Source organism: Rhincodon typus, chromosome 22 (genome assembly GCF_021869965.1).
Source record: "Rhincodon typus isolate 14 chromosome 22, sRhiTyp1.1, whole genome shotgun sequence".
In the NCBI taxonomy this organism is placed as follows: domain Eukaryota; kingdom Metazoa; phylum Chordata; class Chondrichthyes; order Orectolobiformes; family Rhincodontidae; genus Rhincodon; species Rhincodon typus.
Genome location: NC_063353.1, coordinates 45406578 through 45420414, shown reverse-complemented (window position 1 = coordinate 45420414; position 13837 = coordinate 45406578). Strand labels below are relative to the sequence as shown.

The 13837-nt window shown below is 39.1% G+C and overlaps 1 protein-coding gene across 1 annotated transcript in view; it reads right to left on the bottom strand.

The window, feature by feature from the left end:
- Positions 1–13837, bottom strand: part of LOC125485741 (regulator of nonsense transcripts 2-like) — a 39499-nt gene that overhangs the window by 24912 nt on the left and 750 nt on the right. The window contains exons 2-5 of the mRNA XM_048610008.1: positions 13397–13560; positions 9727–9825; positions 5061–5159; positions 4564–4734 (exon numbers count right to left, since the gene is read on the bottom strand). Of these exons, the coding sequence (XP_048465965.1) occupies positions 4564–4734; positions 5061–5159; positions 9727–9825; positions 13397–13560 (533 nt within the window). The remainder of the gene's footprint in view (positions 1–4563; positions 4735–5060; positions 5160–9726; positions 9826–13396; positions 13561–13837) is intronic.

The window sequence follows — 13837 nt, the reverse complement described above, 5'->3', positions numbered from 1 at the left end:
TTGTGTCGAGGTTTCCACACAATAAAGCTCGAGGAGCAGTCTCACCCTAATCCAAGATTGCTAGTATACTAGAAAGAGAAGTTATTTCTTGGAGCTTTTTCTGTGGTTGACAAAAACATCCTATTTTTGGTCCAGTTAAAATATAATTAAGTACGCAATGTGTGTTGTTCAATGTTTTGGAATCTGAACAGGAATTTCTTCATTGCTGCCAGCAAGAATCCACCCTTTTAGAAAACAGCAAAACCTCCTTTAGAACAAAGTGCAGATTCATTACTCCAATACCACAAACTTGATGCATGCATTTTTGTTGTAATTTAACATACAACAGGCTTCAAAACACCACCTATGTTTCCGATGAACAGTCTGCTAGGTTTTTTCTAAAGTTCAAATGGTTACATAACGAGCTAAAATAGTATTAAGTATCATTCAGATTATTTTTAAATCAATGCTATCCTTAGTTATTAACAGCAAAGTGCTGAAATTTTTGCAGCCCACAGGCTGATTCCTCAAATACTGATTCCTCAAGAGAATAAATTATGCTGGAGTTGGTCATGACACAATACCGAAAAAGTAGCTGTCATAATCAGGTCAGATGCAATAATTGGACAGTTTTGTCTTCTTTGGTGATTGTGGGTCAATTTTTAAACCTGCTGCAAAAATAAACGTCCCATGTATTTCACTTCATAACGTTTCTGACCAGCCTCTGAAGCAATCTGTCAAAATCCGAACAACCAAACACTTGTTTCAGAAGTCAAACACTTTCAAAATTATATTTTGCACGCTGTACATTTTGAAGGCAAGAACTAGGAAGCTTAGTAGGTTAGCAAAGCAATCAATAAGGCTAATAAATGTCTGAATGATGGAACAAACTTGCATTTATGTAGTAAAAGCAATAAATTACAAGCAAGAGAAAGTTCACAATAATTGTTGAGTGCTATAGTTAGAAAACATGTCTAGTACTGGGTCAACTCTGGTCACCAAGATGCGAAGGGAACACTGACGCTCTGCTCACAATGAAGACAATAGTACACAACCCAATTTCCAACTTTACAGGTCACAGTTAGGAAGAATGGAGAACTTGGAGTCCTCATTATCTCTTTTAGAAAGGGAACTTAACATTTGCATAACACCATTAGAAGGTTTTAAAAATCCTGAAGCACTTCAGAGAACTGTTAAAAAAAGAGGCATTTAAGAGCTGATTTTATGGAAATATGTGACATTGTAAATAATAAAAAAGTAAATCTGAAAAGGTACTTTAAACAGTGTGAAAATAGCAGGCCACAGGACTAATATCAGGAAGTCCTTCAACGTATAGAATGGGCTTCCAGAAAGTATTTCTTCTCTCTCTTTCTCACTTCGGATATCAAAAACCCAGAAAGACCCTGGAAACAAAAACCCTGTAACTAGTTAAGAGTAAACCAGATATTGCCATTCTGAGATAACAAGGTGTAGAGCTGGATGAACACAGCAGGCCAAGCAGCATCAGAGGAGCAGGAAGGCTGACGTTTCGGGCCTAGACCCTTCTTCAGAAAAAATGAAGAATTGAAATGAAGAAATGAATGAATTTTTCTGAAGAAGGGTCTAGGCCCGAAACGTCAGCCTTCCTGCTCCTCTGATGCTGCTTGGCCTGCTGTGTTCATCCAGCTCTACACCTTGTTATCTCAGAATTTCTCCAGCATCTGCAGTTCCTACTATCTCTGAAACAGATATTGCCATTATTGGGTTTTTAGGATTCTTCTGGAGGAATGAGCTGAGACGGGTAGAATGATTTTTATTATCCATAATCATCTTGCGATTTTGCTTTTGAACTATTTATGGGAAGATTTAGCTGAATACAAATCAGGTAATCTGGTCTTCAGCTGCAAACAGATAAGATTATAACACCTAATTTAGATCCGTGAATTTGATTTCCTAGATTAATTTAAATGAACAAAACAAAAATCAGTGGGAAGAACACAACAGAAAATCAAAAATAAATGTGCAAGCTAAGGAACGTGGGGAAATAAATAGTGATGTCTTGAAAAGCATCCTCATTACAGAAGAGGTGGTGCTGGATGTCTTAATGCACATAAAAATAGATAGATCCCTGGGACATGATAAGGTGTATCCCAGAAATTTGTGGGAAGCTAGGGAAGAGATTACTGAGCCCCTTGCTGAGATATTTGTATCATGGACAGCCACAGGTGAGGTGCTGGAAGCCTGGAGGGTGACTAACGTGGTGCCACTATTTAAGAAAGGTGGTAAGAAAAGCCAGGAAACTGTAGACCAGTGAGCCTGACGTCTGTGATGGCTAAGTTGTTGGAGGGGATTCTGAGGGACAGGATTTACCTGTATTTGGAGAGGCAAGGACTGATTAGGGATTGTTAACATGGTTGTGAATGGGAAATCACGTCCCACTAACTTGGAGTTTTATTTTTAAGAGATTTCAAGATCGATGAAGGCAAAGCAGTAGACATTGTCTATATGGACTTCAGCAAGGCATTCGACAAGGTTCTGCATGGCAGACTGGTTAGCAAGGTTAGATCACATGGGATCCAGGGAGATCTAGCGAATTGGATACAAAATTGGCTTGAAGATAGGAAACAGAGGGTTTTGGAGGGTTCCCCCCCCCCGGTCTGGAGTCCCGTGACTAGCCGTGTACCACAAGGATCAGTGCTGGATCCATTGCTTTTCGTCATTTTACACAAATGATTTGGATGAGAATATAGGAGGTATAGTTAGTAAGTTTGCACTTTTGTTATGTATTGTTGTTATGTATTGTTTACAAAGCGCTGATAGTAAAAATACAATATCCATTCTCAATTAAGTTAGCGCCACCTTTAAAACGAGCTGGGCATTGAATGTCATTCAAGCAATCCTGCTGGTGGCTGCTCCTGCCAGGAGATCCGCTGTCATGTTGCCATATCTACCTCTCATGCCATCTTCACACAGCCATTGCAGATCTCTACAAGCACCGAGACATCCATCATCCAACTACACCTAGGTTGAGCCCTCTTCTAGAGGACAAAGTGGAAGATAGCAGTAAGGGACCTCGCTAGCTTTTCAGCTCTGTTCAAACCGCCAATAGTCCCATTAAAGGCAAAATTATTTTTCACAGGTCCAGCACTGTTTCTATTCATTCCTTCCTCTAACTCCATCAAATAAATAACTGGAGCTAGGCCCCCAACAGCTGGTCACACAGCCAGTAGTTAGCTGAAGGTATTTGAAATGTACAAAATCTCAGAGTCAGAGCAGTAGATAGTTTAGGAAAAGGGCCGTGTTAGAGGTGGAGGAGGTTGCAGAGACAGAGAGGAGCAAGATGATGGGTTTCAAATATGAGAATGAGTGTTCTAAGTTTGAAGCACTGGAGATTGGGAACCAATGCAAGTCTGCAAGGGTAGGAATTACAGGCGAAGAGGACACATGAGCAGTAGAACTGTTTACATGCTAAAGGTTAGGGACAGTAGAATGGGGCTCACAGGGCATTATTGAAGTAGTTCAGTCTGGAGATGACAACAGCATGAATGACAGTTTCAAGCTAAGGCAGGGTCAGACATGAATGATGGAACAGGAACATATGATAAGATGACTATTCAGCCCCTCGAACCTGCTCTATCCTCAACCGTGGGGTGGCTCAGTGGTTAGCACTGCTGCCTCACAGGACCAGGGACCCAGGTTCGAGTCCATGCTTGGGTGACTGCACGTGTGGAGTTTGCACAATCTCCCCATGTCTGGGTTTCCTTCGGGTGCCCCAGTTTCCTCCCACAGTCCAAGGTGTGCAAGTTAGGTGGATTGGCCATGCTAAATTGCCCCACACAGCCCACATATGTGTAGGTTAGGTGTGTTAACCATGGGAAATTTAGAATAAGGGGATGGGTCTAAGTAGGATGCTCCTTGGAGGATCAGTGTGGACTTGCTGGGCCAAATGGCCTGTTTCCACACTATAGGGATTCTATTCTCATATTACCATACTACCCCACATCCCTTGATATCATTAGTAACTGGAAATCTATTAACCTGCATCTTGAATTTGTTTAATGTCTAAGCATCAACTGGCCTTTGGGAAAGAGAATTCCAAAGTTTCATTACCCTTTGAGTGAAGTAATTCCTCATCTCAGTCCTAAATGGCTGGCCTTCTATTTTGATACTGTGCTACCTAATTAGAGGCTGCACAGCCTGCGGGGAGACATTTTCTGCATTTACCTGTCAAGGCCTTTTAAGAATTTTGTACACTTGTGAGATCACCACATATTCTTCTAAACTACAGATAATACAGGCCCAGCATTCTCAAAACTCTCCTCATAGGACAGTCCCATCATTACATTGAACCTCCATTGCCTCCCTCTATGACAATTAAGTCCTTCCGTAGAGATCAGAACCATACGTAATATTCCAGGTTATGCTGGTGGAACATGACAACAGAGGCCAATTACAGACTCAAACTGAACTTGGGGTTGAATAGGATACCATGTCAATGAACAGGCTTCCCAGCTTTAAACTGCAAAGTAAGACCTCATCACTGCTATCCAAACAAGTCTCTGCATGACAATTATTTTAATCAATTAATTTTTGGTTGTACAGTACCTGTTGTTTGTTCCCCCTTCTGGTGAGCATCACAAACTGCATGGTTTCTGAATTTTCAGAGTCGCCTTCTCCTCCTCCTTGGGGTGGGGGACCTTTCTTCAGCTGGCTTTTTAGCTGCAGTGGAATAGCCACATCTAACTGGTGCACTTTGACTGATTCGCCAGATCGCTGCTGCACAAAGAATGCATAAGGAATGATTTTGGTGCAAGTACTTGCTAAAGATTTTTCAAAAATTTAAACTTTGATGCCAAGAGATCATGTCAGTGGTCTAAATTAAAACATCCTAACTAATTAAAACAGCGTACTAATTTGCACAAAGAATGTTAAAACCTTTCTTTCTGATGCAAACGAACCCCTGAATTTTCAGTATTTCCTATTTTGTTACCTTCAAACTAGAATTTAAAACAAAAGTTTAGTCCAAATTTCCAGTAGCTCACATCAAGGTAGTCTGATCTGAATGTTTATACCACAGCTTGTAACTTCCATGCATGAGGTACCTGCAGATTCTCCAGCATCATTTTATCCAAAGCTTGAATGAACTCTTCATCTTCTGCACAGGGAAGATGCTTTAAGCCTCCGCCCTTGATCATCACCTCCTACAAACCAAAATTATAAATGTAGTACTGTTTTGAGTATATTGATTAATTTTGACATCCCATAACAAATCAGAACGTTTGATTCCAAATATGTTTAAAAGATTCTGAAACCTAGTACAGAATTTGCTAAAAATACATGGTTTTCAAACTTTGAAAAAAAAATGTAGTTTAAAATCTGGACTATTGAAAGAGTTTAACCCCAACTGCAACTAGTCAGTCCATTCTCAACAAATCTAAGCATAATGCACCTATACATTTATCAGACATTTCTCTTAACACGTGAAACAGAATCCACCAAAACACACCACTTCTAATCTCATTTTCCAGAACTTTTCTTCACTTATACTTCCAAAAATTTGGATTAGGTATGCTAGAAATATTGATACGACCAGTTTCACAATCTCAAATATCAGGAAATATAAAATAGTTCCAAAGACACTGCTCATGTGCTGTGCGCTCTATAATAGGAAATTCAAAATAGAGACCTAAACAGCAGCAAACTGGACTGAGGAAAAGATTTTAACATACAGAAATGTACCATGTGTTTCACAGGCATGATAGAAAAACCTAATAGACAGATTATGGGGCTGAAGGTGGATATAGAGACAGCATGACGCCACAGAGAAATTTAATCACAAGGCTGACAATTTTGAGTTTGAGTTGTTGGAGGGGCAGAAACCAATTGGCTGAGAAAAAAAAAGGTAACAGATGTTTTAAAGTGTACAGAGGGTTAAGGATGGAAGGTTGTCTGTTAAAACAGAGCAATCAAGCTTAGAGATGGCAAAAAGCATGAAGTTCAAAAGCAGGCAAGCTGGGATAGGGACAAAAATATTAAGAGGCGGAACTAGACAATCTTTGTAATGAATAACAGCAAAACTTTGCAGAGGCTGGAAATCTCTAATAATCTTTGTAATGAGGAGCATATGGGAATTTGTGTTGAAATAGGAAGCTGAGCTTTGAATAGTTTGATTCATCAGGCTGAGACGGTAGGCTGGCAAGGGGGAAGGGCAACTGCATGGTAAAGGAATACAGTTTATACTTAGGCCTAATTTTTTTGAATTCAGTCTTGACAATGTTTAGCTAGGAAAAGTTAATGAATGAGTTCAGTAGAAAAGTGGCCACAGAAAGACTGAGGAAGAACAGAAACTGCAGCCAATTGCCACTGCACTTATGGGACTGCGCCTACTCTCTATCCTTTGGTAACAATGTTCACAAACAAAATAATGAAGACAGATCAGGAATGGATGGTTCTGATGTCACAGTACAGTGATGGGAAAAGAATCATATAGGGAAGAATGGAATGAAGTAAATGCAATTTGAGTAAGTTGTACAATGCAGGAAAGGCATACAAGAAAGGAAGGTGTGATTGACTCTATCCAAAGCTGCAGACAGAGAGAGAAGGATGACAAAGAATTCATTATTATGGTCATTATAATAGTGCTAGCCATAACTGTGGTTAGGAGTGTTTCAGTGGTCTGGGAGGGGATTAGCAGGATTCTAATACAGAGTTTCAGAGGAATGTGTAGAAATGTAGGAACAACAAACCATCTTTAACAATCTTGAAGAGCAAAATTAGCGAATGCACACGGAAAAAGGCATTATGGTAGCATTGAAAGAAAAGGGAGCAGTTTTCAAAGGCAGAAATCATTTATGATACCACCCTCCTTCCGCTTCCACACCCCCCCAAGCTGCTGGTATTAACAGTCAATCTTCCCATTACCATCCTGAGCTCATGGCTTTTGCCTGAAAATTTCCTCTTGTTTTAAGATAATTGGATGGTGGACAGAATTACAGGAAATCCCTAACAAAAAAATCATAACAACACAAATTAAAACCAATGTACTATTAAAATCTTTTTCAAAAATTGTGTTATGATCCCAGCTAATGGCAATACTGGATAAGTCAGATCTCAGAATGAAGAGATAACAAGGTGTAGAGCTGGATGAACACAGCAGGCCAAGCAGCAGAGGAGCAGGAAAGCTGATGTTTCGGGTCTGGATCCTTCTTCAGAAATGAGGGGTGTTCATCCAGCTCTACACCTTGTTATCTCAGATTCTCCAGCATCGGCAGTTCCTACTATCTCCAGATCTCAGAATGAAACCTGGTTTGAAAGAACACAAGTTCTGTTTCTGCAGTTTGGCTCCTGTGGTCAGTCACTAAAAACTTATTCATGAGACTGCGAGTATTCTTTTAACAAAGAAACAAAAAGTTTATTATACAAACGAAAAGTTTATTATACAAATGAAAAAAGCTATATTTATTTATGAATTTAGATTTTAAAAAAGATACAATCAATCTTCTTTTCCAGCAATATCCTTCTCAGGACTCAATTCCAGGGAAATACCATTCCTATCTTGATTTTAACTTTCTTTCTTTACTGATGAGGTTCTATGTTTTTTATTTTGGCAACTTTCTACACATTCACCAGATGCGGTTCTCCGTTACTGTCTCTCCCAAGATATGCAGACAATGGCTACTTTGTGGAATTTTTCTAACTGAACTTTTGAGAAAAGTCCTACCTACTTAAAAACGGTTTTAGCTGTTTAAGTCTTCTTTCACTTCTGGAAGCCTCAGCAGCCACAAATTAAGATGCAATGACATTCTGCTGTCCTAGAACTGTTCTTCTTAACTGAAACCCGAATGTGGCCCCAGATGGGTAGGTTGGTCAGTCTGTCTGTGTGTCTGGATGTCATAAAAGTTCAACTTGAAAACGTTTCATCAATTCTCCAGGTAGTTTGTCTATTCACTTAGTTAAGGCCACATGCTTTCTTGCAAAGCATTTCTGAACACTTAAAAGTGACTGACTTCATTTTTAAAAAAAGTCACTTTCAGAACTAAAACCAAAAACCCATTTACCTCTACATTAAAATTCCGATCCTAAAATAATAATAATTTATTTAAAATATATTTATAACAACTGTATGAAGCAGATTAGAATTCTGAAGCTGTGCCATAAATGCTGTGTCATTATATCGTGCTCTTGTACTCTAGTACTCAACAGAATGCAAAGAAGCAGCTCAAGCATGAAGAGCTGGAGATCCACCTTTGTGCTGCATTATTGTGATATGCGATTACAAACTCAAAACTCTTGCCTGCACTCTAACATTCAAGCAATTCTTTATTTGAATTTCCAAGTCACTCAGCTCATCCATCAGTGCTGGTCCAATAATTGTATCTTCTCATTATTTGTTCTACCTCTGAAAATGCATTAAAGCACTCTTCTTCACCTCAAAAGGTGCACTATCTTCTTCAACCCATTAACACTGTATGTGATTTTTGCACTCTGCCTCATTTTTAACCAAACATTTTTGAAGAGAAGCAAGGTTTTCATTTTTTACAGCACTTTTCACAATCCCATCAGCTATTTCCTCGTGTTTACAACAATTAAGTAGGTTTTGAAACGTAGACACTATTAATGCGCCAGGCAACATGCTACAAAAAGACACATTGACAATAACCAGACAGCACAGTATGGAGCTGGAGGAACACAGCGGGCCAGGCAGCAGAGGAGCAGGGAAGCGGACGTTTCGGGTCGGGACCCTTCTTCAGAAAAAATTTCAGTCCCGACCCGAAACGCCAGCTTTCCTGCTCCACGCTGTGCTATCTCTGACTCCAGCATCGGCAGTTCTTACTACCTCTCAATAACCAGATAGCCTGTTTTTGTTGAATTTGTGATCAACGCTGCACAGGGCACCAAGGACAATGGCCCTGCAGTTCTCTGAAAATGCGATCCTTTACATCCTGCAGAGCAGGCTGAAGGGACCTTTTTAAACATTTGGTCTGAAAGGTGACAGCATCTGATACTATAGCACACCTCAGTAATGCACTGGACTGCCACCCTGGATTCTCTGTGCTCAAACCCTTGAATGTGATTTGAATCCTGAAATTTGACAGACAAAGGGGAGATCAACATGCATTATCAACTGAGCCACAATTCACCCTAATGTATAGAGATAACAAGGTGTAGAGCTGGATGAACACAGCAGGCCAAGCAGCATCATAGGAGCAGGAAGGCTGACGTTTTGGGCCTAGACCCTTCATCAGAAAATGAACCCTTCTGATGAAGGGTCTAGGCCTGAAACGTCAGCCTTCCTGCTCGGCCTGCTGTGTTCATCCAGCTCTACACCTCGTTATCTCAGATTCTCCAGCATCTGCAGTTCCTGCTATATCTCTCACCCTAATGTATACTTGGGTGCAGTGTCAATATTACTTCGGTTCAAAACTGGTTACAAAAATACAGAAAACAAATTTGGATGCAGGACCAATTGCTGAAGTACAGATTTTTCAACCCTTCTCCAGTTTACGGAACAGCCATCAATCATTCCTTTCTGTTCCTGCCATTCAACCAACTCACAAACTAAGATACTTGAATCTTTGCAACTGGCCTGCTACTCAACATTGATCAAATGCCTTCTACAAATCCTTATAACCATATGTTCTGCATGCCCCTTACATATCCAGACAGCCAACAATAAATCAGTTGCTCGACGAAAGTGTTGAAAGCTAAATTATCTTAGTACGAACATGCACTTTAAACAGTTCTTTACAGATTCACTAGTACGCTTACATTGTTATCCTCATCAGTTTCATTTTCCTTATTGGAGTCAGTCAGGTAATCTGTATTTTCCTCCTCCTCTTCATCATCATCTTCATTCTCAGAAGCATCCTAAAAATGGGAAACATTCTTACTTCAAAACGTTTAGTCAGATAGTAATCTCAATTAGCTGCCATAACTACATTATAGGAAGGGGATGTGTTTATTTTAAAAAGAAAAAAAAACATCAGACTAGTTTACATGAACATTATTTGTATTTCATTCAAAAGCATGCAGAAAACAAGTTCTCTTCTGTTGAATCCTAAACTAAATAAAATTATCACAAGTTCAAATGAATAATTCCACGAAAGGATAAGATAATACAGTTAATTCAACCTATTTGTTTCTTAGATAGATCATGCCTATACATTCCTCTATTTACTTATTCTACAGAGGATAAAGGCTATAGATTAACTTAAAGCACGAAGGCAAGTCATTCAGGCCTATCATATCTGCGCTGGCTCTCTGTGGAGCAAGTCACACATTCCTGCTTCCCTACTCAATCCCCCAGCCATGCAAATTTCTTTCTTTCAAAGGCCTGTTCAACTTCTTTTTAAAATTATTCAGCGTTCTGATTCCACTACCCTTGCTGCTACTGAGTGTTAGATCATTACCACTTACTGTGTAAAAATGTTCTCCTCACGTCCTGCCTGCATTTCTTGCCATCTGTCACCTATGCATCTTGGCGTTAGCTCCTTATCAAAACCTGTCATAATGATATCTCCGCTGTCTCTTTTGTGCCAAGAGAGCAACCCTAGTTTCTCCAACCTAACCTTGTAGCTAAAATTCCCCATCCCTGGAACTATTCTAGTAAATCTCCTCTACATCCTCACATTTTTCCTGAGGTATAATGACCAGAAGAGGATGCAACACCCTACTGTGTAGCATAACCTTTATAAAGGTATTGTGTGGTTGCTTTTACAGCATTCCTCCCAACAAAAAGGTACTCATCTACATATTATCCTACACAAACACAATGTAAATTACTTGCCTTCTTTTAATGAGATCTTTCCATACTTGTAGCTCAAAAATCACCACTTGCCATACCTGAGCACTGTCAGTGATTAACTTTGTTCTAACACAGTTATATTTCAACCCAATTTCATAAAAGGTGTTAACATAGTATTAAATAGTGAAACAGACACTGAGCGATAGGTTGCAATGTTTTTAAGTTATCAAGAAAATCTTGAGCCAACATGGAGAAAACATTAGCATATGCGTGGTCTTCAATGGGCTTTTCAAGCTCATTTATGATTTATTCCAGAACAGCCAAGGTCACATTAGCCATTCTGGAACTGGATTGCAGAATGCCCAAAATTATCACAGATTATTTAAGAGTGCTTCCATTCTACCAGAAAGCTATTCAAGGCTCAGTATAGATTTTGGATTATGAGATTTTTAAAAGGACCAAGATGATAACACTGTTACAAAACAAGACATTTCAGTAGTGAGCTGGACTCAAGGGTTAAAAATATCCAATTCACATTTCCATTAGTAGTACAAATCAAAAAAAAAAGCATGTGACCATTTAGTTTGCGACGTAAATGATGCAAAAAGAAAGCTGGTGCTAAAAATTAAAAATTTAATCCGAATTAATTTGTGAATCAACTTTAGTTCAGTTGGCAGACTCAAAGTTCAATCCCACTTCAGGATGTGAGCCCAGGTTAACAGTTCAATGCAGCACTGTCTGAACTGCTGAATTTCAGATGAGATGTTAAACAAAGGTCTGGTCTTCCTTCTGAAGTAGATGTGAAAGATCCCACAGCACCGTTTCAATGAAGAGCAATGGAGTTATCTACGGTGATCCGGCCAATATTTATCCCTCTATCAACTTCACAAAGTTGAATTCTCTGATCATTATTACACTGCTGTTTGTGGGAGCTTACAGAGTGCAAACTGACTGTTAGGTTCCCACACTAAAGCAGTAACTACTCTTTCCAAGCAATTCACTGCAAAGCTGTTAGTGAATTACATTAGAGTCAGGGAGTCACACAGTATGGAAAGAGACCCTTTAGTCCAAACAGTCCATGCCGACCATGTTCTCAAACTAAACTAGTCCTACCTGCCTGCACTTGGCCTGTAGCCCTCCAAACCTTCCCTATTCATGAACTTATCCAAATGACTTTTAAACATTGCAACTGTACCTGCATGAACCACTTTCTCTGGCAGTTCATTCCACACACGAATCACTGTGTAAAAAAAAGTTGCCCCTCATGTTCTTTCTAAATCCTTCTCTTCTCACCTTAAAATATGCCCCGTAGTTTTGAAGTCACCCACCCTTGGGAAAAGAACCTTGTCATTGACCTTACCTATGCCCCTCATGATTTGATAAACCTCAGTATATTTTCATATCTCAAAACCTCCATTCCCTGCAACATCCTGGTATATCTTTTCTGAACCTTATATATAAAGTTTTTCATCTTTTAAGAAAGTCTGATTTTCCACCAATACAGATTATCATTTTAATACCTCTCAAACCCTTCTGAGGTGCTTCACGTTAATTAATTTAACTTGTGCATGGAATCATTTTATTGGCAAATGAAATAAATTATCTCACAGTATCAGATTAATGACCAGTTAAATAGACTTTTGCCGGGCTTCATCAAGGAATACTGACAGGGCATAACACTCTTCAATTTGTGCAATGGGAACTCAGCATTAGGGTTCATATCTCCAATAACGCACCACAGTACTGAAATCTCAATACGAGTGCAACATTCAGGGATGCTAAGAGGACAGTTATTTAGTTCGTCAAATGTAAAAGAGAAGTACCCACAGAAACAATTCTTTCCAATCATGGTAATTTACAGAGTCAGAGTCATACAGCATGGAAACAAACCCTTCGGTCGAACCTGTCCATGCTGAACATCATCCTAAAATAAACTAGTCGCACCTTCCTGCTCCAGGCCCATATCCCTCCAAACCTTTCCTATTCATATATCTATCCAAATGTCTTTTAAATGTTGTAATTGTACCCACATCCACCACTTTCTCAGGAAGTTCATTCCACACACAAACCACCCTCTGTGCAAAAATTCTGGCTCATGTCTTTGTTAAAATCTCTCTCTTCTCACCTTAATAATGTGCTCCCTAGTCTTGAAATTCCCCATCTTACAGAAAACACAACTACCATCAATTATATCTCTCATTATTTTATAAACTTCTATTAGGTCACCTCTCAACCTCCTACGCTCCAGTGAAAAAAAGTCCTAGCCTATCCAGCCTTTCTTTATATTTCAAACCTTCTGCAGAATGCTGTAAGATTCTTAAGTTTCACAGCTCATTGAGCCCAGTCTTGCAATGAGAAACAGGCCTCAAAAATAAATTGTCAGTACACTCCAAAGAAAGTAACTTGAGAAAGTCTTGTGAATCTTCTCTCTCCAGAGAATTTTCAAGATGAGCACATCGAAAAGGAAACTGATATAACACATTTCAAATTCGCCAGTTTGTTTGGTTAAAAAAATGCAATTTAGAGGATGACTTAACAACTGTTTATTAGAATTTTAAGCTAAAGCTCAGTGCCTATATGACACTAAAATAAAGTGATGTTCAACAAACCCTATTTGACATTGGAAAATGTCATTCATTCCAGTCTAACATCCAGTTAAGACAATAGTAGTTTTGATTTTAGTAGAAATCATACCTCTTCTTCATGTTCATTCATTTCACTTTCATTCCCAGACTGTTCCTCTGTTTCTGCTCCACCTTCTTCCTCCTCATCATCATCATCATCATCCTGATTTTCTTCCCCTTCCCCTAGACCGGACAATTTATCTGGTTTGGAATCTTTCCCATCAATTACAAGGCCTATGAAAGAAACCAGATTTTAATTTAAGAATAAATTTAGATGAAGCAACTCTTTAGTTTTACGAACCAGATATTAGGTTTACACTCAAGGATCATGTAAAATTTCCTAAAATTAGATACAAATGTAATTACTTTGCCAAGAGTTCTTTAAATTCTTTTCAGTAGACTACCATTAAGTTTTAGCTCACTTTCATTCCTAGATCTATTTGCGCGTCCCTAATACCAGGCTGAAAGGAGCAAGCAGGTGTTCTGCCAAAGTCAATTCTCCCAATTAACC